Source organism: Danaus plexippus, chromosome 25, assembly GCF_018135715.1.
Source record: "Danaus plexippus chromosome 25, MEX_DaPlex, whole genome shotgun sequence".
Lineage (NCBI taxonomy): Eukaryota > Metazoa > Arthropoda > Insecta > Lepidoptera > Nymphalidae > Danaus > Danaus plexippus.
This window is the reverse complement of record NC_083553.1, coordinates 5,329,810-5,356,180: the sequence shown is the minus strand read 5'-3', so window position 1 is coordinate 5,356,180 and position 26,371 is coordinate 5,329,810. Positions and strand designations below refer to the sequence as shown.

Genomic DNA, 26,371 nt, shown 5'->3' with positions numbered 1-26,371 from the left:
AGTTCAAATTAACTCGCAATTAAATCTAGACAAATGGTATTTTAATATAAACATACATAAACATACATATATATATATATATATATATACATATACTATACATATATATATATGTGTGTGTGTTTTTAGTACATGTGTGTACATAGATACGATCACTGCTTATATTTTTAGTTGGTGAAATGTATTAATATAATGTAGGTCTCAGCCTACAGCGAGTCAGGTGCGACTGAGGTCAAGGTCGGACTGTCATTTTGAGATTTACAAACATCGACACAAACACACACACACACATACATACATAATATACATTAACGAGAATGCTCTTTTTTTGATAAAGTAAAAAATATGCTTAATTAAATCACTGTACCTCTCGGATTTACCGTACAACAGACGTTAACTTAAACACTGTCGGTTTCGATGTTTTTATTTATCAATACGAGATGAAACCAAAAAAAAATTGGTCAATAACGAAACCTTTAAACTGTCGGTTTGTAAGTTTACTGTATACCCCTTAGAAAGTTAACTTCCAAAGTTCTATATTCTTAGTCCGTGTTTTCATAGACACACTACACACGAGGCGTTTCCCGCTTCTCATTCAATATCCTACGCTAATGCTATATACGAGAACAACTATAAGTGAAATACTGTTCACACTCTGTATGTTGTGACAATGCAAACTTGAAACTGGGACTAAGCTTACTGTATGTATTTAAATATCTATATAAATAGTAAAGTACATAAGAGCGTAATAATTTTTACTCAAAATTACTTTATATTTAATTATTATTATTTTTAAACAATCAAATTCAAATTTTTCACAAATAATTCTTATATAGTCAAGATTGGGCAATCTGTTTTGTGGGTGCCAGTGACAAAGATTTTACTACTAATACTTACTAGTACTTTATTATTATCCTTAGTATGTGTTTACGTAATCACCCTAAGAACCGGCCGTTTCAACTGAATATACGACAGTTTTATTTAAGAAACTCGTTGTACAGTTTAACCATTGGTACTGTCACTGAGACTAAACTCGCTTGTAGGTAAATAGTTATAGATAAGTAGTCAAAAGCAAAACGAACTAGGATAAGGTTCAAAGTTAACTTAGACCGACTGGTGTAACTTGTCCGTGATAGTTTATTTGACTGTAGACAGACACTATGACTAAAGCATGCTTAAGTAGTTAGTTATAATAAGAGTGGTGTGGCTGGTGATTAGAGATTGTTTGTAACCCACTCACGGTATCTGGAAACGTCTTATTTTCGTATATTTGAGAATAAAATTTATCTAATTTTATACGTAAATAAGACAGATTATTTCTTTATTTTAATAAGCTTTCAAAGAATCATATTAACGTCGCTTATTTATGATAAATTTATTATTTAATATGTTCTGTCCGCGCTTAGTTAAACTTAACATATGTATGTTTGTGTGTACATAAGTAACGAACTCGATGTGTGAATTTGTTAATGTACAGCGTTGTCTTCAAGGCCCGTTATGTATCGAATATTTCTGGTAAACTTTACCAAATGATCGTTATTTTTTTTTTAATTAATTCACCTTGTATACTTAAGATGTATTAAAACTAAAATTAATATGAATAGGTATATATTTAATTCATTTTGTTGAGTGGACTACGAATCGTTTTGTCGCAGCTTCAAATCTTGCTTCTTCTAAAGAAATGCTTATTTTGGGTGAAGGTCAAGTGACTTAGAAATAAATATCATAAAGTATGTTTTGTAAATATTTAAGAATATACTATAATCGATAATACATTATTGTGTATACGAGACGGACGTTTGTTACTATCTAAATGTGTGACGAAAGAAAATATATAGGTACCAGGCACCAGCACCGGCCTCGCACGGGCTCCTTACAAAAAATATAAAATAGCCTATTTAATTTTGAGAATTATTAAACTTATATTATGATAACTTACAAACGGTACGCCCGATTTGAATGATTTAAAAATTAATTTAATGATACTGATGTAGGTTTGAAAACGAAGTGATTTATTTTGATAAGACTTAGTACCGTATTTATGTAAATAGCTTTCCAATAAACGCTTTAGGAATGACAATTTTTAAAAGTTGTAAAATGGATATAGTATATTATCCTTAAAGTATAGAAATATGCCACCGCGGACTTTTCCTTAGAACTATATAAGATACACAATTTCCCCATATATTATTTTGCTATATCTCAAAGACTTTAGGCAGCGTTTTCGTTAAAAGCTCTCAGAAAGCTCTCAGACGGCTCATTTTTTCCCGACATATTCAACAAATATCGTTAATGTACACGCAAGTAAATAAAAAAAACTTAACAAATTATATACTAAATTTTTTCTCGAGAACCACGCTATCGAGTGGTGATAACTGTTGATAATCGGTGCAGTAGTTTTTCCGTTTATCGTGAACAGGCAGACAGACAGACGCGGCAAGGGACTTTGTTTTATATCTCATCTATATTTGTTTTATATATATATATTTGTTTTATATTGTGTGATATTGATAGACGATCATAATAAAGTATTTAATTTTTTACGTTACTATAACGTACGTCGTCTAACGTATTACGTGACGTTAACAGTAAACGAAACATTTCAATGATGTCGCCGACCTGTTCGTGTCTATGAATATTTAGTTTTATATTATATTTGTGATATGATATATTATATATGATATTGTGATTTCAATTTTATTTGTAATATTCATAGTTTATGTTAAAATCGAAATTTTCAATATGTAGGTTAAATGATATCAATGTATATTTTTGCGAAACAATGTGGAGAGCTTTGATATCATGATATGGGAGGTAAATTCCCTTTTACCTGTGTATACAGCACCTTAGTACGAATTATTATTTACAAAACATCTAATCGGTTTATATTATTGCGGCTCGTGCGATAGAACTATATTTTTATATTTGTAGTTGACAGACAGTGGCGAAGTAATTATTATGCTAGACTAACTGGTACTAAGATCTAACTATATATTTTCACATATCCTTTATCGATTCTTGTGGCCTGGAGGTTAAAGGCCCGCCTTTCATACGCGAGGGCGCGGGTTCGAAACCTGGTAAGAACCAATGTGACCTCTTCCGAGTCGTATGTACTTTCTAAGGGTATTTAGACCGCACTGACGGACGGTGAAGGAAGACATCGTGAGGAAACCTGGACTTATAATTATCAATTTATAAGATTGAAATCGCCAATCCGTCTTGAGCAAGCGTGGTGATTAATGCTCTAATATTCTCCATGTGAGAAGAGGTCTTTGCTTAGCACTGGCCTCCGATAGGCTGATGATGATGATGATCGATTCCTGAACCACTACCACAAGTTTCAATACTCACACTATACACGGAACGTTAGCAGTTTTTCATTCATAAAAATTGGCACATATAATATTAAAGTGATATGTTATTAAATGATAAACAGGAAACGCTCCGTGTGTTATGACTAGGAAAACTCGTACTAAGCGTACTGTAACTACAACCGGTGCGTCGGACGTATAAATAATATCACCTAAGACACTATAAAATATATAACAAAATCTAGAACTTTCTACAAACGGACGGAAATCTCTTGTTTTATATATTATTTTAATAAACATAATAATGTTATATGTCAAACAGTCCACAAAGCAATTCAAACATGCTAGATGAAAACTACAAGCGCGACTGCAGTAGCTATCCAAGGCTATATGTTTGTTAACGAAAAAATATAACTAAAAAAATAACTTCAATAACTAAAACGATTTAATGTTTTTCCTGTTAATTATAAAAACCAATATCTTTACAAACGTTTTATCCTCAACATACAGCGGTTTGGAAACACCGAAGAAGGCTCTAAAGGTTGTATGCATATATTGAGACAGTTACGACATCAGACATCTTTCCTTTACCAATAATCATCAAAATGACGCGCCGGGTTTGAACCTATGATTATATAGGGGCAAAAACGCTGTGCTGATGGAGCTGGTGTTTCCATCTCCAGGTCATTATAATATTCTGTGTATATGTTGACCGAGATGAGGGAGGGGAGGTTCAATTTTTTTTATTGTGTCCCTATAAACAGTGCTAGTGCCACGGTCGGTGTTGAGTTAAGGTTTCGGTTTTTTTTGTTTGTAAGTCAATGTCGTTGACCTTTTCATAAAATAATTAAGAATTGAAAGACTTCTTAATTAACTTAGTAAAGTGATAAAACAGGTTGTCTCAAAATTATAGCTTTTCAAATTTATTGGCAAATGTAACGGCAAGTTTGGAGCAAACTACATATATTTTTTACAGTCAATGCCAAAAAAGTACTGCTTTACTATATCCATGATAAGTTGCTGAAAGATGTTAAGGCGTTTTCTCTAACAAAGAAACAAACATTCAGCTCCTACATCGCTTATAAATTTAACAAACAACACCATGAATACAATTTTGACTTTTATCGTGTGTGTGTGCGTGCGTGTGCGTGTGTGTGTACTCACCAGCTGTCCCTCCAGCAGCATCATCTCTCAGCTCACACCTGGCGCCGGTCCAGCCCGCCACGCACGAGCACTGCGCCACACGCTCCCCGGCCACGGCGCCCGCCGACAACGAACACGAGCCCTGGCGGACAAGAGGTCATCACTTGCCATCACATTCATATTGTGTACCGGCTTTACGAAACTCAGAAAATTTATTTAATACAAGTCTAGTAGGAGCGGTCAGGACTAACATTATTGTAGCAGTAGTCTCGGCACAGCTCGGCTTCTCTCTGGCGACACGCGGCGCCCGGGGCTCCGCCGGCGCACTCCGTACAGCGAGGACCTGACACAGACACAATGACGTCACTCACAGCTCTTGTGACGTAGTCGGTGTTCATTGCTACACGACTGATGATCAGTCGTAGCAAAATGGTAAAATGATGACCCGGGGTTAGGACGTGAAATCCAAATCGGTAAAATGAGTGTGTCGGCGCCCGGCGTCATGAGTATATCGCAGGTCGGAGCTGGTGTGTGGTGTGGGGACTTTAACGTTACCGGTATATTGCGAAGTGCAGCGACACGTGACGCCGCCCGGGCCCCTCTCGCAGGAGGCGCCGTTCTCACACCTCGCGCACTCGTCCTCCACCCCGTGTGCCCCGCCCCGGTCCTCGTGTCGCGTGTCGTCCGTGTGCGCCTCGTTGTCGCGCGTGTCGCTCGCTTCCATCTGCCTGTCGCAGCGCTCCCCGGTCCAACCCGGGTAACATGTGCACTGGAACAATATGCTAGTTGTACTAACAGACCTTGTGCTCACTAACTTGTGTATTATACTGACGTGTTCGTAATCAACATACAGTCAAGGGCGGGAGGTCGTGGTCGCCGACGTGAGCGTGATCGTTTTCGGGCAGCACGTGACAGCGGGCGTGGGGTCCGCAGTGGTCCACGCAGCGGTAGTGCTGACACAGCGAGCCGGAGAACAGCGCGGGGCACGAGCACGCCGCCTGCCCGCCCAGCACCACGCACGCGCCCGGGGAACACGGCAAAGAGCAGGGGGGAGACGGGGTAGACACCGACACCACGCACCTCACCACATCCTGAGACACGCGGAACAGTTAGAACAAAGACTACGACTTCACACTGGTAGTGCCAACGTATCATGAAAGTGAGTCATAACTCTTTTGAGGGTAATTTATATAATTTAAAAACATTCTTCGTCAGGCCGTATTTGTTAGTTTTTAATAATCACATTAACGAGAACTGTCGCGTCAATCATTGGGAATTATGTCTAAGACAATCATTCCGACCCGTCGATATATTTACATCGTTGATGTCGGTGGTGGGCTGCAGTCCGTCGGGACACAGGCAGGCCCGCGCCTCGCCCTCCTTGAGGCCTGTCCGCACACACAGAGCGCTGGGGTGACAGGACTCCCGGCCGTCGGACAGCTTGCAGGGATCCTCCGCTGGAACGAGTATGAACAATGATTCAGATGTTCAAAGTCTCGTTTCATAAATTTACATGACTAGACCTCGTTTGCTTTCTTCAAGCTCACTGTTTAGTGACTTTTTTTTGACGTTTATTTTATACGCTGCCTACAATTTTTTTTATTTAAATTGAAGTGGTAGTTTTTGCGAAACATATTTAATTCTCTTACGTTATATATTAATTAAATATAGAAAATTATTCAGTAGTTTTCTGTTTAAGAACGAGAAATAGTCGATGTTACCGTTAGCGAGTATAGAGAACAGAGCGGGGTGAAGTACAGCCAGGGCGGACACAGGAGCCCTGTGTCGCGGCAGGTGGACCGAGGCGGGGGCGGCCGGGGAGCGGGCGGGGCGGGGGCGCCGCGGCACGGACAGTAGCCCCCGCGGAGTGCCGCACCACACGTGCTCCTCCCACACCACCATGCGGGAACACGACCGACCGCTCAGCGATACCGGAGCACCGTCTGATAAGGAAATAACATAATACAAGGAGAAGAGCACACATATCAATCAAGAGATGTATTCAGACCTTTATATGTGGGCACGTCGTGTTGTGGCGCGGCGTCCGACTCGAACACGGCGTGCACGACGGTGGCGGTCCCGCTCAGCGCGTCGCTGCGTAGCACGCCGCGGTGAGCGTCCAGGGTGAAGAGTCTGAGGGCGGGGCCGAGCAGCGCCAGGGCGGTCGGCCGCCGCAGACCGTGAGAGACTGCGGTGCGGACTCCCCCGCCGTGGAGACGGGCGCTCCACACGCGGCCCCACGACCCACGTTCCGACCAGAAAAGCTCGCTGGGAAGGTATTGTACTTATAAGTATGGTTAGTCTATTAAAATTGACACATCTTAATCGAAAAGAAAATCGTAACGCGATATTAGATATAATTACTGTATAAATCTATTCCTTAAATAAACTGACCCAGTCTCCAGTGATATGACCAGGTCATCGGGCTCTGCTCCCGGTTGTCTCCACAGAGTGACCCGTCGCCTGCCGTCCAACATGGCAGCGTGCACGGTTCCCACCACCCAGGACCCCTCCGTCCCGTGAACACTGGTCCAGTAGAGTCTCTCGGCCAAGGGGTCCACGGCCACCCCGCGGACAGTGCCGGCGTCCTCCACCACGGTCTCCGCCTCGCGCATGTCTGGTGACGAGTCGGGCAGCGGCGGCGACCGAGCCGGGACTCCGGGGGACAGCTTACCACGAGCCGCCACGAGCCGGACACGACGGATGCGGCCGTGGCCGTCCGCCCACCACGCCCACCACACGCCGCCCACCGGAGCCGAGCACACGCTTACTATCTCCACGCTACAAACGAAACTCACACAATATAAATATAAATACATATCGACACGCGCAGTAACACGAATCTTTGTTGTAGTACGTACGTCTCGTTGTAGTGCGGCGTGGCGACCAGCGGCTCGTGTTCGTGCTTGTGAAGCTCCAGCAGTTTGAGGGCCCCGCTCGATGCTACCAACACTTTCGCCTTTTCACCTGGACAAGTACAATTTTAAGTTACAACCCGACAAACGATGGTGACCGTTAGTAGTTTAAATCCTAGTGTCCCACCTGTGGCCTCGCACGTGAAGGTTCCGTCCGCCAGCTGATGTTGCTTGTATCCGGCCACGCATCTAGCAAAACAAGTGTTATAAGTCGGGGTTTACTAAAAACTTGGCCTACTTTATGTTCAGTTTGTGCTGAGGATGTAAAGCGCCGTGCTATAAATACATATTCATATAATATATTATGCGCGTGTCCATGCTCACTTGCAGGTGTGATTGTGCGCGTGCTTGGGCAGACAGAGCTGCGAGCACGTGCGCCAAGTGCAGCCGCTCTCTGTGGAATAAAGCGGCAATGTAAATACTGATAGCAGCATGGACTGAATCATAGTGTGATGATTGTATGTGGTGTGTACCGGAGGGACAGGGAGCGTTCGCTGGCGCGCATCGACCGTCCCCGCACAGCTGTTGGTCACGAGGACACAAGGACTCCGAGCGACTGCGGCTACGGCTACCTGTGGGAGGTGAAGCGACAGGAGTGAGGACACAAAGCATGTCAGAACACACGGACTACCCTTCACTATTGAAAGCAAAGCGGTACAACTTTTTACATATACATAAAAACGTGTGCCATAATTTTAGTAAGTAGGAGTCTGATATACATACAAAGGAGTGGATTTTCGTCGGAGCCATCAGCGCAATCTCTGAAACCGTCGCAGAGCAGATGGGGTGGGATGCAGGTGTTCTCTCCGCAGCGGACCATGGGCGGAGGGCAGACGGTGTGTCGACACATCCCTGCCTCCTCGTCCGACCCGTCGGCACAGTCACGCCGACCGTCGCAGCGCCACGCGCTCGGAGCGCACCACCCCCCACCACCGACACCACCACAACGTAAACGTGTCCCGCAATCCAGGGTCGCAGCTGCGTGAGTGGCCATCGTCGTGGCGCTAGAAGTACAGTTGTCTTCGTCCGAGCCATCTGCGCAGTCCACCTCCCCGTCACACCACCACTCACTAAATGTTTATACAGATCAGTGACATATAAAAGTGTAATAACCACGGTTACCCAGAGAAACAGTACTGTACATACTTTTGCAGGCACTCCTGCGAGTGCGTGCACAGTTTAGCGCTGGTCGGGCAGGCGGCGGCGCAGGCTCGCTCGTCCTCCCCGCCGGCGCAGTCCGCGGCCCCCGAGCACCGCAGCGCTCCTCTGATACATTCTCCATTATCGCAGCGAAACTCAGACTCGGAGCAGTTCCTGGGCGTGCAGCCTCGTTCGTCCGAGCCGTCGGCGCAGTCCTCCTCGAAGTCGCACCGCCAGCGCCCGGGGATGCAGCGCATATCAGCGCAGCGGAAATAGGTGGGCTCGCAGGCGGCATGAGCGTCGCAGCGTGCCTCGTCTTCCAGCGCGGGACAGTCAGCCTCGCCGTCACAGAGCCACTCTCGCGGCACGCAACGACCCGACGCACAACGGAACTCCCCGCGAGCACACTGACGGGAAGAGCAGCCGCGCTCGTCGGACCCGTCGCTACAGTCGGCGTCTCCGTCACACACCCACACTTGAGGAACACACGCACCCGAGCCGCAAAGGAACTGGAAAAATAACTTTCGTCGATCGGCGGGACTCGTCTATAGTATTGATTAGCGATAGAGTGTAATAATCACAGTATGCGGCGGACAGCTGACGGGCGGGCAGTCTTTCTCGTCCTCGCCCCCGGCGCAGTCTTTCTCTCCGTTACAGCGCGCCTCGGAGGGCACGCACCTGGCGGGCGCCCGGCCGGCCGCCGGACACTTGAACTGAGCGGCGAGGCACGTGAAGGCGTCGCAGTCCCGCTCGTCGCTGCCGTCCCCGCACTGCTGCACGCCGTCACATATGTGGGCGGGGTGGACGCAGCGGGAGTTGGCGCACTGGAACTGTCCCGGGGAGCAGCGGAAGGCGGGACACGAGGCCGGCTCGTCCGACCCGTCGCCGCAATCGTCCTAATGTTTCGATATTCATTAAAATATTCGATGACATGTAAAACGAAAATATTTTTGTCGGCCAATCCGAGGTTCACACGTCAATAGAAGCAGTACCTGTGTGTCGCAACGCCACCAGAACGGGATACACTTCAAGGACGAGCGACACACGAAGTGGGCGGACGTGCAGTTAGGGGAACACGAGCGACCGTCCGCTCCCAGCACGAAGTGTTCGGGGCACGCGCAGTGAGCAGTGGCGCCGCCCTCCAGCGGAGACAGCAGGCACAGACCCGTACAGTTTAACTTCTCGCAGAGCGCCGTTAGTTCTGTAATGTATATTTCGTTCATACAAAGACTGTAAGAATAATTCAAATAGTATCTTCGTATTTGTTAATACCCCTTTGCGGCGGTTGTCGTGCGGGATGCAACACCCGCAAGTCCATAGGTTTGTGAACGGCGCGCGCCTCAACACGACACCTCAAAGCGCCGCCCGCGGCCGGCCCGCCGCCCCAGGACTCCTGTCACCACACACAGATGACGTAGAAACACAGGCACAAGAAAAAACTTGCATTCGATTAAAAAGCGGCAGTTTCAATTCATATTCCCATTCAAGTTAAAGCTTATATTGAAACCAGTTTAAAAATCGCATTAATCGAAATTTTACTCATGTAAGTTATAACAATTAAAGGACCAGACTTAACAACCTATTATTTCAGTATTCATATATTTTATTTTATTCTGTTTTATTTAGTGGGTCGATGTCTGTCTGTGCGTGTGTGTGTGTGTATGTGTGTGTCTGTGTGGTTACATTGTACGCTCGGTGCGGTGTCCTCCTACAGGAGTGCAGCGCGCGCGTCTCCCAGTCCGTCCAGTACACGCGGCCGGCCCACACGCCCAGCGCGAACACGTGGTGCAGGGGCAGCCACGGCATACGATCTGTATACAGTATACTCAATGATAGTAAGTAAGTTTACTTTTTCATTGAGAAATTTTTGGATTCGGCAGTTTGGATCATACCCAAAGAAAAAAAATTAAAAAATTTTAGTTTTGAAGATTTTCTATAACTTTTAAACTTAATAAATTTATTGCATTATGGCCGATTAATATTTCGAACTGAATTAATCATTCATATTGACAAAAGAATAAAAAATTCAATAGTTTAAAGACTGGAGAAAAATTCTATGATAGGATATAATAGAAAATTTGACTTGCCTCTTGAGAACAAAACTCGCACATGTGATCCGTCTAGATCAGCCACAGCTATGTAGTCTTCCCTGGCGTCAGCGAAGAACAGTTCCCCGGAGGCCGGCGCCAGCGACAGGGCGTTGGGCCAGCCCAGACCTCGGATGATGATGGAGGGTCCCGAGCCGTCCATGCCGGCGCGGCCGATGTGAGCAGACGAGCCCCAGTCGGACCAGTACATGTATCTGAACAGGGGATGTACGAACCATCATTTACTGTTTACATGCGGTGCCTGGAGATGAGAGGAAGTCAATGGCATTGACATAGCCTTTAAATGATTGTTGTAGTGTGTATGAATAATGTAGAGAGATAAGTTCACCGAACATTATTATGATTCATATAGCATACGTAACACTGGCCTACGATATAGCCAACAGAAGATTACTAAGTCTTGGGATTATTCCATACTTTCCTTAATATTCACATTTTGTTCATATCTTATCGTTGCACAGAACCGTGCAATAATTATAGCTCAACAACAAGGATTTTATCAGTTTGATGACAATTGAGATGAATTATCCGTATACCCTTGTTGCGGCAGCAGTGCGAGGGCCCTGGGTTCGGAGAGTCCCTCCCGCAGCAGCACCCGGCGATGTCTGCCGTCCAGCCTGGCCACCTCGATGCTGTCGGTACCCTTGTCGCACCAGTAAACGTTTCCGGCCACCCAGTCCGCCGCAAGCCCGTCGGGGTTCTGTAGCGTCGCCCCCGCGAGGACCCGCGCCCCCGCCCGCCCCGCGTCCGCCGCTGCCTCGCCCTCCGTCACCCCGCACAGCTTCTTGATGGAGGAGCCCAGCCGCGTGACGTCACTCCACAGCAGACAGCCCCGGTCCCACAGCGCGTCCAGCGCTACCGCGTTAGTGAGGTTGTGGACGAGCAGTGACGTCACAGCCGCCTCCGAGCTCTCCTCCTCCACGATGCTGGTGCGACGGATGTAGTAGCGGTTTGTGAATATCAAAGATGCTTTTATGTCTAAAAAAATGTTTAATTTATAATTTTTATATAGAATTGAAATTGACTATAATGTAAAACACGGATAGTAATTTAAGGCCCTTACAAAGAAAATTTTTCAATAGCACCTGACAATAGTTCATCATTTATTTGTATATCTTAAAGTTATCATTCTAGATAAAAACTCTATCGTCATCGGACTTATAAAGATGTGAACACAAGTGTATTACACTAAGGAAATCTAATTCTAACCCCTATTAAAATAAGGTCGAAATTCAAACTAATTCTCAATATAACTTATAACTAAGATCTAAATACAAAGGTAGGATATTTATACACACCAGACACAGGCATGCAGCTGGATCCATCTTCCATCAGCCTGTATCCCCTGCTGCAGGTGCAGACGAAGCTGCCGGGTGTGTTCCTACAGCCGTGGTCGCAGGGCCGGTCCTCGCGACACTCGTCCACATCCGTGCAGCCTCGGCCCGATAGCCTCCAGCCAGCCCGACACCAGCACGCGCGCCCCACCGGCAGGTCCGTGCAGTTGTGACCACACTCGCCGTTGAGGATGAGGCATTCGTTGATGTCTGATGATGGACGGCATACTTAGCGTGTCGTGCATCATGATTTAGGAGAAATACGGCTGGTAGTCGCAGTGACTTACTAATTAATAAAAACAAGCGTGTATACTTAAAAGCGCACATATTTTTTTTGTGGTTTATACATCATAAAGTCTAATTTGATAAAATCGATGTTAACCCGTCTCCGTGAATCTGTAAAGGCTTTATAATTAAAAAATAATTTTTCGCTTGATTTTATAGCGCAACCTCATCCTAAATATATATATTTTGAAAGTGTTATTTGCAGACCTGATGGACAGAGACTGAGGAAATAATAAAATAAAATAAAATAAGATCTACTTACTGCAATGCCACTCGTCCGTGAAGTCGCCGCAGGAGTCCCGTCCGTCGCACAGGGCGCGTCGGGGCACACAGGCGCCGTTACCGCAGCGCCACTCGCCGCGGACACAGCCCGCCGACACCGCCGCCTCCGCCGACGACCCGAACGACGCCGCGAACGACGCTACGGACACATGGGACAGAGAACATTACACGTGACACTCAAGGTCGCTGGCGACTGCGGCTGGAGAATATTGTGACACACTCATAATAAACACATAAAGAAAATTATCAAAACGTTGTTTGTAATTAAATTTTTCTGTAATTTCTTCACATGTATGTTAATTGTTTCTGACAACTTCGATATTCAATCATTCTGTCCTCACAGCACATGACGGGGTCCTCATCGCTGCCGGGTCCGTCAGGCTGGTCCTCGCAGTGGTCGCGGCCGTCGCAGACGAGAGCCGCGGGGATGCAGCGACCCCTGCAGTACAACGACCCCGGCTCGCCGGCACACAGCTCGCTGGCGAACGAGGAGTTGTGGGAGGTATGGGGGATTATAGACCCCACCGGGGAGGCCGTGCTCGTGGTCACGGGAGCAGAGCAGCCCGGGGGCTCGTCGGACCCGTCCTCGCAGTCGGCATCACCATCACAGTATAGACTCTAGGAAGGGAATTATATTAGCTTTTTCAGAACGTTAAATAATCGCAATTATTGATACAAAGAACTGGTATTTAAAATCCGGCACATAAGCATATAACAGCAAGTTTTCTAAGGACGCTGCCATCGGTTTTATTAACTTCATCAAAAGAAAAGTTTTCGATTCGTTACGCAAAATACTGTCCAGTCAGTCCAGACCTCTTTTTATTAATAATCTGTGTAACATGGCAGTATATGCACAATGTCACTGCTTCCATTCGGTGAAGCAGTTAGGACATCGTTCCTATGCCACAATACTTCACTACTCTTATAATCTATATGAGCAGTCTACTTATTCTCTGTTTGAATCTTTTACAGCGATACTTGTCTTAGGTTCCAGAGCTCCGTGAACGTCGTCATCACTCACAGTCTGGAGACAAGTCTCGGAGAGCGCACAGCGGAAGGTTCCCGGGGCACAGTCGCAGCCTCGTTCGTCCGAGCCGTCCGCGCACTGCGGGGAGCCCGAGCACCGGGACACGGCGGGCACGCACTCCCCGGACACGCAGCGGAACGAGTCCGGCCCGCACGCGGACGACTCCCGGTGACCTGGGGAGGGACTCATGATAACTACTATCACATATGGTTGTATTTAACATGCAAGGATGATAAGACGTGACATAAATACATCACCCATATAGAAAAACGTTTGAAGTGTTTACTCGGTTCAGTCACCAAACAAAATCAGTCATAGGTAATATTTTTTACATCTCGTATGTATTAGCAATCTATTACCACAATGTCAAACAACTTTCTACTCTTCATAGATGTGACTACCTCCGCGGCAGCTCGCTTCAACAATCACGTGTATACTAACGCCCGACACCTGGTTTCAGTCAACAACTGAACGCTTGCCTTCACTTCACCCAGCAGTGTGCCCGAACCACAAACTGTCACTAGTGAGAACCTTCAAATTCCATATCCAGTACAGTTTTTTTCGAGTTTTCAGGAGTTGTTGAAGTGTAATATAGTAATTTACGGGAGTCGGGAGATATCAAACTTTTTAAACGAGTTTGAGAAGCTCTGAAGGACATATTAGTTCCAAGGTCAAAGCGCCAGAGCGACAGAGGTCACGCACTGTTCTTTTACACTTCAGCCAGCTTATTTTCGACCTGAGTAAATATGATTTTAATAGGCGATTATTTTGATTTGTTTTGTATTTCAACATCAAGATTGATGTCACAGTCTCAAAATTATTTTATTTGCTAACATTGGACTTGTTTTAGTTTATTGTTATCATAGCTACATATATATTAGTTTTTTTTTATTTAGGTTCATTATTTGAGAAATCTTCTCAAACAGACAAATTATGTATGTATCAAGGGCCTGCCAGCGTGTGTCATGTTTATTGTAATATGTGTTTCTACAGCACATTAATGTAAACCCATATTATTTCCTTCCCCATATAAACTCTAACAATGACTACTTCCAAGTTATTTCTCATAATCTTCTTAAATAAGCTCCATAGGTTTTTCATATATTTATACATACATAGAACGTAATCTTCCTCGCTATATGTATGTACATGTGTTATGTGTTATGTGTGTGTGTGTATTTCTGTTTGTACCGCAGTGTGTAGTCTCGTCCGATCCGTCCGTGCAGTCTGCTCGTCCGTCACACCGCCAGGCAAGGGGGATGCACTCCACCACGTCCCCCCCACTCTCCCCACTCCCCCCGCACTGGAACTGGTTGTCGCTGCAGCTCTGTACCGGTTGCTCCTCGAAACCATCCGAGCCGTCGAAACTCGGAGCCAGCGTACTCTCTGATACAATTAATGTAAAAAGCTTTGACGTCATAGAGACAGTTTAAAGGAAAACTGAAGGAATCTCGTGCATGGGGTAACGCGGTGATAACTAAGAGTTCCTATCACCTGCACAGTCGGCCTCGTCGCTGCCGTCGTCGCAGTCCAGGTGTCCGTCACACCTGGCGTCCCCGCCGTAACACTGCTCCCCGCTGGCGCAGCTCCTCGCGTCGGGCACATCGCACGCCGAGCGCGGACACTCCGCCTCGTCCGAGCCGTCCGGACACTGCGACACCCCGTCACATCGAGCCCCCACCTCCACACAGGAGCCGTCGTCACACCTGGAAACTCATGCAAATGGCGTTACTGTTTCCGTTACTTATTATCACATTCGGAACAAGTACATCACTCTTATAAGTTTTTATCCATTGGTGTTTTTTTACTGATAATTCTTTGTCTGGAGTATTAGGATGTACGGAATACATTAAATTTAGAGTTTGATACAATTTTAGTTTTTTCGACGTGTGACACGCTTGCATACATGCTATCATATATATGTTTAGTGATGAGCAGGACTTACATACAGCTGTAGATACACAAAATATATAAATTAATTTTTCAGTCATACTTGAACACAATACATGTATGACTGAAGGCAAATCATGTGACCAAGTCCTCGCCCAGCCTCGCCTGATCCCTCGGTACATAACCACGAATAAGGTCTCAGGTAGTTCATTAGTCAATGGTCAAGTATTCAATGAGTCACATAATGTGTGATACCTGTACTGTTCCACGGAGCAGTCACAGTCCAACTCGTCGGAGCCGTCGTCGCAGTCCACGCGGCCGTCACACCTCTGCTCCGGAGCCGCGCACCGCCCGCCCGCACCACAGCTCATCCAGCCCACGGGACACACGCGAGACGCTGGACACACCGACAATATATTGAATATAAAGTGTTACAAAGTATATAATACCTTTTATATTATAATAAGAGTACTGTCACACGCAAGTAACTTATTAGGGTAAGTATTATTAATTGTATGGCTGAATACAAATATGGTATGTGAATTAAGTTATATATTGTTATATCATTTTCCATCCGTCTGACAGATGGCGCCACTAGCGTTGCAGATCATATTAGTAAGTAACAAACTGAGACACTTAAGTCAATTGAGTCTTGTACTAAACAAGTTCTAAGAAGGTTAAATATACGAGTGGATAAGCGTGTTTCATTTAATAATACTAAGACATTAGTATCTGTAACTTGCTTTTTCTAATTAAATTTCCGAAGAATTGAAAATATTTTCAGTCTTAGTGAATTAAGAAGCCATTAGTGAAATATATGATTTTGACATACACTAAATTTGTTATGTAATTTACTCTTCTCGCAATTTTTTTCTCATATAAACTAATTCATAGAATATTTTTTCTACATAAAGGCTACTTAATACTTAATGTTACGTGATACTAACTAATCAAATAAATCAGCCGTTTAGCTTACAAATAAATATCGTATAAATGTATACAGACTGCAGTAGTAGAGGTCTTCGTCGCTGGCGTCCGTGTCCCCGGCGCAGTGCGGGATGCCGTCACACACCAGGTGCTGCGGCAGGCACGGGCCCTCAGCACACGCGAACTGCCCCGGCGTGCACGACATGTCCGGCCGAGCACACGCGCGCCCGTCCCGGGCCAGCACACGCCCCGCGCCGCACGCGCACGACGCCTGCCGGTTGGAGTCCACCACACACAGCTCGGCACACCCGCCGTTCATGACGGCGCACGGGTCCGACGAACCTGGACGATGGTGAGTTTAGTTATTACATTTAATATAAAGGTTGTCATGGAACTGACACACCCGATGAAGCGGGTTAGATTTATTCTGTGTTTCTGTAATGAACCGGGCGTGAGTCGTACAGGTCTGTTGATGTGGCGCGACGAGCACGACAGCGCAGGGTCTGGGCACGTCGGTCCGCAGCGCGCGCACGGCGCCTCCTCCTCGTTCGGCTGCGAACACGCCGCGAGCCAGCCAGTCGGTCCAGGCGACCCAGCCGCCGCCCGCGGCCACGGCGAAGGGGTGCTCGGAGCGCGCACGGGTCACCACCCTCCTGTGACTGCCGTCGTATCTCATCCTCTCCAGTTTGTCGAGCCTGGCGTCCGCCCAGTACAACAGACGTGCCTCGTGCTCCAAGGCCAGTCCGTTGGGCATCAGTATGTCTCGTGTGACCAGCGCCTGGCGGCCGCGCCCGCTCGCGTACACGCGCTCGATCGCAGGGTGCGTCTGGTTCCAGTTCGTCCAGTATATTCGTCTGGGAAATAGAACGTGCAAGAAGTATGTGTTATCTTTATTAAAAAAAAAACAAACATTAAACATTATTTATTCCAAAGTCAAAGTAATCAATAATGGTGTATATCAGATCTCTTAATATCTTTAGTATTTATAGACTATTTAGACGGTGGAAGAGAAGCAGAGTGCTTAAAGTATAGTATCATAATAAGAAGCCCTTACTTTTCACAGGGGTCGTAGTCGATCCCCCTGGGCCTGTCGCCCGTCTTCAACATGAGCACGGTCCGGACTCGTCTGCCCCTGGTGGTCATGGGCTCGTCCTCCAGCCCCGGCACGTGGACGGCTCGCAGGGCGGGGGCGGAGGCGCACGTCCAGTACAAAGTGCGCTCCTCACGAGCGAACACCATGCCCTCCACGGACCCCACCTCTACAAACAACAATCTTACGATATACACTTTGAACATATATATTTAATGAGGTTAGTTTAGGTCTTTTACTTGAATGGTAACAATTTTTTATCAAACGAATCACAAATGAAATAGAATAATTCAAAATCTATTTAAAGTTAAAATAAATTAGTCCACATTCTAAAACATCTCTCACAGAAAACTATGTGAGATTAATAATCTCCCTAATGCCTCAGACTCACTCTGCAAGATCTCCCTGTGACGTGACCCGTTGAAGTGCACGGCCAGGAGCGAGCCGCGCTGTATGTCGGAGTAGAACACGGTGGAGGTGGAGTACTCGTAGGACAGGGCGATCGCGTTACGCATTAAGGTCCTGCGAGTTACGGATATACGGGTTACTCGGGGACGTTATGGACTACAAGAATACACATACGTAGAAACACTAAAATGGCGTTTTAATATATATATAAGGTTTTTATTATTGTAGGAATATATATATATATATATATATATATACAATCTCTGCTATGTGTCATAATATACTCGCTTATTGTCAATGGGCGGGTAGGGCGAGTTGAGTTCCTTGTCGCTGGCCAGGTGGATGGTGTCTATCATGTTGACCCGGGAGTACATCAAGAAAGACGTGTACGCTGAAACATGGCACGTTATTACACTGAAGGCTTTTAAAATATACTGAAGTGACCACACCACGTCACACTTTAAAGAAAATTCGAATAAAAAATACGTAATGAATATTTCGTTGACAACGAACTGTCGCGCTGCGCTCGGTGCGTTCAATACATTCAATAATGTAACGAGGTGATCTCATATAATTACGTGTGCAGTTCTTCCCGTTGGTGGCGAGGTCTCCGTGAGGACAGGCGCAGCGGGCCGTGTGTCCGTCCCACAGACACAGAGCCTCGCAGTCGAAGTAGTTGTTCGCGCACGGGTTCCGCACCTCCAACTCCGAGCGGGAAGACTTCGACCAGATCTACAACCATTGTTACGTGACAACCAAATCTAATTTTGTTAAGTGGAGGACACTAACGCAACCCTCAGAAAACTGAATTTTTGTCATAAAAAAGAGGAACTGTCTAGTTGTAGTACCATGAGATCTTTGAGGCTGTCTCCTTGATGGTCGGCCAGCAGGCGGTAGTCGCTGATGTTGGTGAGGGGCGCCGCGGCCACGCTGCCGTGTTCCAGAGCCGTGTCGAGCCAGTACAGGCGTCCGGCGTGCACCACGGCTGCCACTGGGTGCTGGAGCGGGGCGCCCGCGTGCACCCTCCGCCGCCCCCCGCCGTCGTACCTCATGCACCACAGGGACACGTCCCAGGTGTCCGTCCAATACAACAGCTGGTCCCGTACGTCCAGCGCTATGTCCGTCAGCGCGGTCCCGTTGTAGAGGAGGGAGGGGGAGGACGCGTCAAGCCGAGCGCGTTCGATCCAGCCTCCCCCGCCCAGGAACATCCAGCCAGCCCACGGGTCCAAGACCAACGCTGAACATATATTACGTATATAGATATACTTCAGAAATAATAGAATAATTAAATAAGGATAATTTTGATCTTCATACAGTTCCATAAATATAATGATTATTTACAATCACGTAAAGAAAACGTTACATTGGGATACATACAAATAATAACGAAACAAATGAAATCATACTAGTGACAACGAGCGGGCTGGTGTCTCTCAGGACGTAGCGATGGCTACCATCAGCTCGAGCCAGGAGGAGTAGGGCCCTGGCCGCATCGGCCGCGTACAGCTGTTTGGCGAGAGGGTCGAGGGCGAGTGCTGAGAGAGAGTCTGCAGCACCGCCAGCAGAAGCCTGCAGCAGCACACGTTGACGACCGCCGCCCGCCCGCCCCGCACGCCACGCCGCGCCGCCCTCCGGGTCAGCCCAGTAGATCCATTCACCATCTGAATATATGAAATATTTGTTCAAAATTAAAAATAATAAACAATAAATAAAAAAAATGCAATTTTAAATAAAAATTACGAATTGAAACTTAATTTTCAAGATAATAGAACAGTATAAAGCTAGTTAGGACGAGGAACCCACCAGAATCGTAGTCGATGACAGCAGCGCAGGCGACCTGCGGCACTGGAGGCAGCGCGTCCTGCGGGGACTGTTGCAGCGACACACCACGGAGTTCCCAGCTCAAGGAGTACACTAACACGTCGTCTGACGCTTTGAAAGTAAGTAACATACGATATATTGAAAATAATAAGAAAATATAAATAAACACATAGTTCAGGAATATGAGAGGACACAAACGGGAGTGACACGCGTACATCAAACGAAGTTCCAGTAATACAAGCAAAAGTGCAATGTCTTACGTATACAGTCGGTGCCGTTGGCGGTATATCCTGTGGCGCAGCGGCAGGTGGACTCGGTAGCGGACAACGCCAGGCAGAGCTGGCTGCAAGGCTTCTTCCTCAAGGCACAGGCGCTCCGGTTCGCGCCCTGCTGGCGAGCCGCGTCGAACACGGCCAGGGAGAGAACACCCTCTATATAACAATAGGGTGTAGAAAATTATTACGAAAAATATAACGATATTTTATTACTATTATATTATATTATATTATATTATATTATATTACCGGTGTTGTTCCTCATGATGTCTGCTTGTGTACAGTGGTCTGGCGGACACGTCTGCAGGGTGCCGGTAGCCTCGTCCGCCCACACCATCTGCTGGTCGAACACGTCTAGGGCGCGAGGACGAGACCCTAAGGGTAGAGGTAACTGAAAACGAAAAAATATATAAGCTTCTGTTCTAATTAGAATATAATCAATTTTGTCATATTTATTGATATATTCATATATTTGGCTTTCAATTTCTCTCTAATACCTTAAAGGTTTGAATGTATTGTAAACTCTGTATACACCACACAAGCAGATGAGGATCCACAAAAATATTTTTGGAAAACACAAAATTATAAAACCTCCGCAAATGATACACCATAACTAGTAAAGCCAGCCGATCTTATATATACAATAAACATTGACCTTTCCTTAAGGAGCGCAGCATGGATACAAAGTTCGTGTACATTACCGTGGTGACTCGCTCCGTGTCCAGGTCCATGTACTGTATGGTGGCCGAGTTCTGGTTCACCCAGTACAGGCGGTTTGATTTTATATCCACAGACATACCTACACATAAACACAGAAAAATTAAATCACCTAATTAATATGCAATATGAATTCTAAATTTTTAAATGTAAATCACAAGACTGTAAATAAAATAAAGGATATTGAAATAAATATTTAAAAATATTAACGTGTAACGCATTACCGCCAAGGAATTGTTAATATAATTATGCTTATTTTTCTTTTTTTAGGTAAGACAAATAATTATATAAACTCATAAGAATATGTAGTATAGATACGCTGTTTACAAAATTTATCTTGATTCCTTGGCCTTGGATCTACCAATATTTTTTTATTTAAAAAGTAAAAGTGTTGGCCTTCAAATTTTTAAATCCGTATAAAACAGACCGATGACTCCTCCTAGATGTGTGTCTTTTTCTGCCTTCAGCAGGACGCGACGCTGGGAGCCGTCACCCCGAGACCGCTCCACCCGCTCACCCCCACCACCGCCACTGACGTCTCCGGTCGCCCAGAACAACTCGCCTCTGGAAACACAAATACACTTGTATTAGTATACTGGGAGGTGAGAGATACTACATACGACAAGATTTAATTCATTGATATTATATATTATTATGAGAAATACATATGAATATATTTAAGATTATGAATCTCATATATACAAAGATGCTTAAACTGCCATTTGAAATATTAGAAGGCATTCTAACAATACGTCATTTAAAGATAATTCTGATGGATAGTATTTTGTGAAGCCGTATACCTGAGAGGATGGACGGCCATGGCGGTCGGTTCCACGTTCTCGATGAGCACGGTGGCGTGTTCCCCTTGCAGGCCGGCGGCAGCCAGTCCGCCCCTCAGCGGCACGTACAGCACCCGCGCCGCCCAGTCCAGCGCCAGCGCACGCGGAGCTCGCACACCCGCGTCGCACACTGTACGCACGCGACCCGACCGCACGTCTGCTGACTTGATCTCGTTCGTCTGGAGGAGGGAACAGATAAACATACAGAATGTTGAGAGATGAGTATACGAAGAAGTCATCATCATCAGCCTTCTGAGCTAAGGCCTCTTCTCACATGGAGAAGGTTAGAGCATTAATCACCACGCTTGCTCAAGGTGGATGGTCGATTACAAACTTATAATTTAAAGTTACAAGTTCCTTCACCGTCCGTCGGTGGTGTCTAAATACTCTTAGAAAGTACATATGACTCGAAAAAGATCACATTGGTACTTGCCAGGTTTCGAACCCGCGACCTCACGCACGAGAGTATTAATTATGAATTCATTAAATTACTGTTTTCAGAGGTAATCAGATCAATATTATTTTGTTCAATATATATATAACTTTAAAAATAAGATCATCGCAGTAAAATGTGAATCGCTTGAAAGCATCATGTGCTAATAGTATTTTTCAAAACAATTTTTTTGTTGACTACGCACGGACTCACAAGGGATAAAAAAGATACAGTAACAGTCTTAAAGGAAATTCAGGATGGATTCCGATGTATTATTTATGTTGAGAGCAACAAAAGAACCTCTCTATTATGTTCCAGGTGTCTCTGGTGACTGGTTACCTATTTTAAGCAGAGCTCACCTCAGTATCGGCCCAGTATATCTCGTAATCTGTCGTGAGTGGAGCGAGCGAGGCAGGTGAGGCCAATTGCGGCCCGGCCAGAGACGCCAGCGCGGGCCCGCCGTCTGCAGCCCACACACCACGCACAACCCCACTCTGGGACACCACTACCACCACCTCGAACACTAGAAAAAAAAATAGATATCAGGTTTTATTACTTTGGATTAAGATTGATAAGAAAATCTTTTAGAGGATATTTATATATCTGATATGGTAAGTGAGTATGTGACACAACAACACCGTATAATAGCGTACCTTCACAAGTCCTGTTATCGTGTGTGAGTCTCATGAGGTGCGGACAGGCGCAGACGCGGTCGGTAGCGGAGTCGATCAGACACAAGTGGGAACAGTTCCCGTTGTTCGTGCAAGGGTTGTGATCACTGCGGGGCTGACGACTCGGGTGGATCACCTTACAGTGGTTAACATACACACTATTAGTACATCAACCGATGACACCGCCATACGAATATGAAATATAGTGCTCCCTTGATTTTGCAATTTGTGGCCATAGAGTGATCTTAATAGATAGAAGTTAGATGATAGATATTGTTAGTTATATATTAATTCAATAGTTTAATTCCAACAATAAAAAAATCTCTACATCTTGAATTAACCGGGGTAAATACCAGATCGTGGTTGGTTTATTTATAACGTGTAACCTTGACATCGAAGGGTTGTGTGAGCGTCCTCTGCACGACCACCACATCGCTTCCATTCCACTTGTTAGCGCGGACCACGCTGTTGGACCTCCAGTCGGTCCAGTACACGTGAGACTCGAACACCGTCACCGCGAACGGATGAGCCAGCGACGGATGACCCTTCAGCACCAGCCGCCGGTCGCCACCCGAGTAGTCCGCACACTGGAGCGAGTCAGCTCGCGCGTCCACCCAGTACAGGCGGCGCGCTGGCAGGTCCAGCGCCAGTCCGTTGGGGAGCGCCCCCTTCATCCCGTCCCCCGCGACCTCGCCGCTGCCGTCGCCCACCCGCACCACCACGCGGCGGTCCCGTCCCGCTAGAGATGCCCGCTCTATTCGAGGAGCGGCCGCCTCCCAGTCACTCCAGAACATGTAACCTGCAGGGAACGATAGACGCTTCATCGTAGGTCATATTTGTGTAACTGTAATAGCATGTTGTGACTGAGTCGTTAAAAAAAAACGCAGTCAAACAAAAATACAATTGGTGTTTTCCCTTTTGGCTATCCTCAGTAGAGGTGCATTTTGAATAACTATTACTGGATCTGAAAGTTTAGGGAGTTTATAACCAACTCGTAACATAAATTTTGAACTCAATGAGACAATGCCAGCAATACCTGCGTTGGGGTCCAGGGCGATGGCTCGCGGGCTGTCCATGTCTCCTGTGATCAGCGTGCGCCGATACCTTCCATCCAGGCACGCGACCTGAATTGTCATATCCTTACATTATATTAACGAAACCATTTTTATATTGAATATGAATGAACAGCGAGCGCACCTCTATCTGATGCAGACTGCCCTCGACCCAGTAGAGGTTCCCGGCGACCCAGTCGACCGCGAGTCCCTCCGCCGTGGTGAGTCCCCTCCTCACCACCGTCTCCACGGCGGCCACGGTGTCGTCGGCCAGCGTTCCGCGGTACACGGCGTCATCCACCACGTCCGTCCAGTACAGCTGCAGCCCGTCCGGTCCGCGGCGCCAGTCCAGTGCGATCGTGTTCCTAAGCGCGGAGAGCAGCGGCCGCGCCCTTAGGGCCGGCAGCTCCACGCCGCGCACCTCGTGCCTCGTGCTGAACACCAACAGGGCGCGCCCCGCCTCTACGAATACACCAGCTCAGTGACGTGCCTACTTTTGTGGAAGGTGTTGTGTATCTATCTACCTGTACTCTTGCAAGTGAAGCCGTCGTCCGCCAGCCGGTAGCCCTTGTAGCAGGTGCATTTGTAGCGGTCTTTGTGCGGTCTGCAGGTCTGCGTTGATAAATATTATATATAATAGGAATATTTCCTTGTGCGTTAGTAATTCATATTATATTTGATGGGTACCTGACTGCACACCCCCCAGGCGGTACAGGGGTGCGCCTGAGCGCAGGTGTACCCGTCCTCCTTCAGTACAAGAGGTGGCGGACACGAACACGCGGGTCCCCGGGGTGTGGGGTGACAGGAGTGGGAGCAGGCGGCCACCAGACACATGGGCTCTCCTATAACAGCACCACCATCGTAAGTGTTCCTACTTATACCATGAATACGAATGGTCGTGAGGAAGTAGGAATGTTAGTTATTCATAACTATCATGTAAGATATACGATGTTTTTTATTAGGCTTTCCAATAATGAAGCTTAAAACATCGGAAAAACATATCGGCTATATTTTTCCCATCATTATAGATGTCGCGCACTAAGACTAGTGATGACAATTTATAATAAAGAACGTACCACATCGGTCGGCCTCGTCGGCTCCGTCGCCGCAGTCCATGCTTCCGTCACACTGCTGCTGCAGCGGCACACAGCGTGAGTTGTTATCGCACCTCATGGATGGCAGAGCGCACTCGTCCTTAGCCGCTTCGGTGGTAGTGAAGGCGGTGGTGGTGGTGGTGGCCGGAGTGCTGTGTATCGACGTACAGCCCTGCTCGTCCGACCCGTCGAGACAATCGACTCTGGAGTCGCAGCGGAATTCCTATGATAATATAATTAATGTCAATATTGCTTCATATGTTTTAATTCATATATTCCACCATACTGCACCGTCCCACCTGTCGTATACACTCTCTGTTGTTACACTGAAACTCGTGTTCCTCGCACAGGCCATGCTTCTCGCTGTTATTTTGATGGTGACTAAACAAAAAATATATATGTACATATAAATAAAATTCATGATAACTCAGACAACTAAAGGTATAGTATTTGATACAATATTGAGTATTTAATTTGGTACCACATTTAGTTTTTCATAAAAAATATATATATGTATGTATACATGTGTCCGTATGGGGTCAGGTCGGAGGGTAGGGGCGGGGCGGGCGCGGCGGGACAGGCTCGCTCGTCGGCCGCGTCCTTGCAGTCGGCGTGTCCGTCGCAGACGTACTCCCAGGGCACACAAGCTCCCGGGCCGCAGCGGAAGGAGCCGGCGGCGCAGTCCGGGGCGGCGCAGTCACTCTCGTCGGAGCGGTCCCCGGGCCCGCAGTCCGCGGCGCCGTCACAGCGCCAGGCGGCCGGGATGCAGCGCCCGGAGTGCCCGCACGCCCACTGAGCCGCGCCGCACGCCGCCGCCCTGCACCACGACGACGTCTCGTCTTCACCGTCGGCACAGTCTGTCCGACACACGCACACCCTTAGATATCTCCTACTTCATGAATACCAATATTCACAACAACACTATCCGAGTTCCTCTCCTCGTCGTGTCGGGATCTCGTGACGTCATAATGTACGTCACATGTACACACCTTTCATCCCGTCGCACGCCCAACTCTTCGGTATACAGCGGTTGGTGTCACACCGCATGAACTGATCGTCGACGCACGTCACGTTTGCTGTGAGGGGATTTCAATGAATATTAATATATATATTAATATATATATATATTTGAAATGAAAACTATGTAATCATAAACAGTTGTGAATCCTAAGCGAGTGTTCACCGCAGGGTCCATTGGCGGAGGCGTCCTCGTCGGAGCCGTTGGGACAGTCCTTGTCACCGTCACACACCAGGCTCGCGTTGATACAGCGACTGGCGACAGAGTGTAATGATATATTTAATATTATAAGTTATATTTATAAAGTAAAATTATTTTCGATGTTTTGTATCGATATGAATAAAGTCTTATATATAGACCTTAATAACAATATTTTAATGGCCTACCTACTCTATAGTGGTATATTATTAGAAAATATATGACTGCAGTAAAGCAAACCATTTCACAGGCAGCGGTTCGTCTTCAAGTATCATGTAAGTGACTTAGAATTATTTCACAATAACATCTGTGAACATCCTATATAACATAGGGACGCAACCACTGCACAGATAAGATCACACAAAATGTGAGATAAATTTTGCAACATATTTA

General features: G+C 46.4%; 1 protein-coding gene across 2 annotated transcripts in view; it reads right to left on the bottom strand.

Annotated features, from left to right (window-relative positions):
• The window catches only part of LOC116775382 (low-density lipoprotein receptor-related protein 1B), a 61,021-nt gene that overhangs the window by 9,729 nt on the left and 24,921 nt on the right, over window positions 1–26,371 (bottom strand). For both annotated transcript variants that reach the window (XM_061524530.1, XM_061524529.1), the window contains exons 20-72: window positions 25,946–26,034; window positions 25,752–25,838; window positions 25,286–25,619; window positions 25,062–25,143; window positions 24,745–24,985; window positions 24,356–24,510; window positions 24,193–24,280; window positions 23,814–24,130; window positions 23,653–23,740; window positions 23,003–23,415; window positions 22,599–22,752; window positions 22,305–22,468; window positions 21,474–21,691; window positions 21,101–21,237; window positions 20,658–20,755; window positions 20,206–20,347; window positions 19,942–20,112; window positions 19,664–19,792; window positions 19,267–19,521; window positions 18,709–19,097; window positions 18,439–18,592; window positions 18,149–18,251; window positions 17,844–17,974; window positions 17,417–17,621; window positions 16,825–17,216; window positions 16,441–16,704; window positions 15,691–15,832; window positions 15,040–15,251; window positions 14,737–14,931; window positions 13,540–13,718; window positions 12,860–13,136; window positions 12,499–12,657; window positions 11,916–12,161; window positions 11,154–11,595; window positions 10,597–10,811; window positions 10,193–10,320; window positions 9,782–9,902; window positions 9,502–9,710; window positions 9,091–9,405; window positions 8,516–9,018; window positions 8,093–8,439; window positions 7,843–7,941; window positions 7,694–7,763; window positions 7,497–7,558; window positions 7,316–7,421; window positions 6,849–7,235; window positions 6,463–6,722; window positions 6,176–6,397; window positions 5,772–5,911; window positions 5,306–5,545; window positions 5,010–5,223; window positions 4,706–4,797; window positions 4,476–4,596 (exon numbers count right to left, since the gene is read on the bottom strand). In XM_061524530.1, coding sequence (XP_061380514.1) covers window positions 4,476–4,596; window positions 4,706–4,797; window positions 5,010–5,223; window positions 5,306–5,545; window positions 5,772–5,911; window positions 6,176–6,397; window positions 6,463–6,722; window positions 6,849–7,235; window positions 7,316–7,421; window positions 7,497–7,558; window positions 7,694–7,763; window positions 7,843–7,941; window positions 8,093–8,439; window positions 8,516–9,018; window positions 9,091–9,405; window positions 9,502–9,710; window positions 9,782–9,902; window positions 10,193–10,320; window positions 10,597–10,811; window positions 11,154–11,595; window positions 11,916–12,161; window positions 12,499–12,657; window positions 12,860–13,136; window positions 13,540–13,718; window positions 14,737–14,931; window positions 15,040–15,251; window positions 15,691–15,832; window positions 16,441–16,704; window positions 16,825–17,216; window positions 17,417–17,621; window positions 17,844–17,974; window positions 18,149–18,251; window positions 18,439–18,592; window positions 18,709–19,097; window positions 19,267–19,521; window positions 19,664–19,792; window positions 19,942–20,112; window positions 20,206–20,347; window positions 20,658–20,755; window positions 21,101–21,237; window positions 21,474–21,691; window positions 22,305–22,468; window positions 22,599–22,752; window positions 23,003–23,415; window positions 23,653–23,740; window positions 23,814–24,130; window positions 24,193–24,280; window positions 24,356–24,510; window positions 24,745–24,985; window positions 25,062–25,143; window positions 25,286–25,619; window positions 25,752–25,838; window positions 25,946–26,034 — 10,703 coding nt within the window. The remainder of the gene's footprint in view (window positions 1–4,475; window positions 4,597–4,705; window positions 4,798–5,009; window positions 5,224–5,305; window positions 5,546–5,771; window positions 5,912–6,175; window positions 6,398–6,462; window positions 6,723–6,848; window positions 7,236–7,315; window positions 7,422–7,496; window positions 7,559–7,693; window positions 7,764–7,842; window positions 7,942–8,092; window positions 8,440–8,515; window positions 9,019–9,090; window positions 9,406–9,501; window positions 9,711–9,781; window positions 9,903–10,192; window positions 10,321–10,596; window positions 10,812–11,153; window positions 11,596–11,915; window positions 12,162–12,498; window positions 12,658–12,859; window positions 13,137–13,539; window positions 13,719–14,736; window positions 14,932–15,039; window positions 15,252–15,690; window positions 15,833–16,440; window positions 16,705–16,824; window positions 17,217–17,416; window positions 17,622–17,843; window positions 17,975–18,148; window positions 18,252–18,438; window positions 18,593–18,708; window positions 19,098–19,266; window positions 19,522–19,663; window positions 19,793–19,941; window positions 20,113–20,205; window positions 20,348–20,657; window positions 20,756–21,100; window positions 21,238–21,473; window positions 21,692–22,304; window positions 22,469–22,598; window positions 22,753–23,002; window positions 23,416–23,652; window positions 23,741–23,813; window positions 24,131–24,192; window positions 24,281–24,355; window positions 24,511–24,744; window positions 24,986–25,061; window positions 25,144–25,285; window positions 25,620–25,751; window positions 25,839–25,945; window positions 26,035–26,371) is intronic.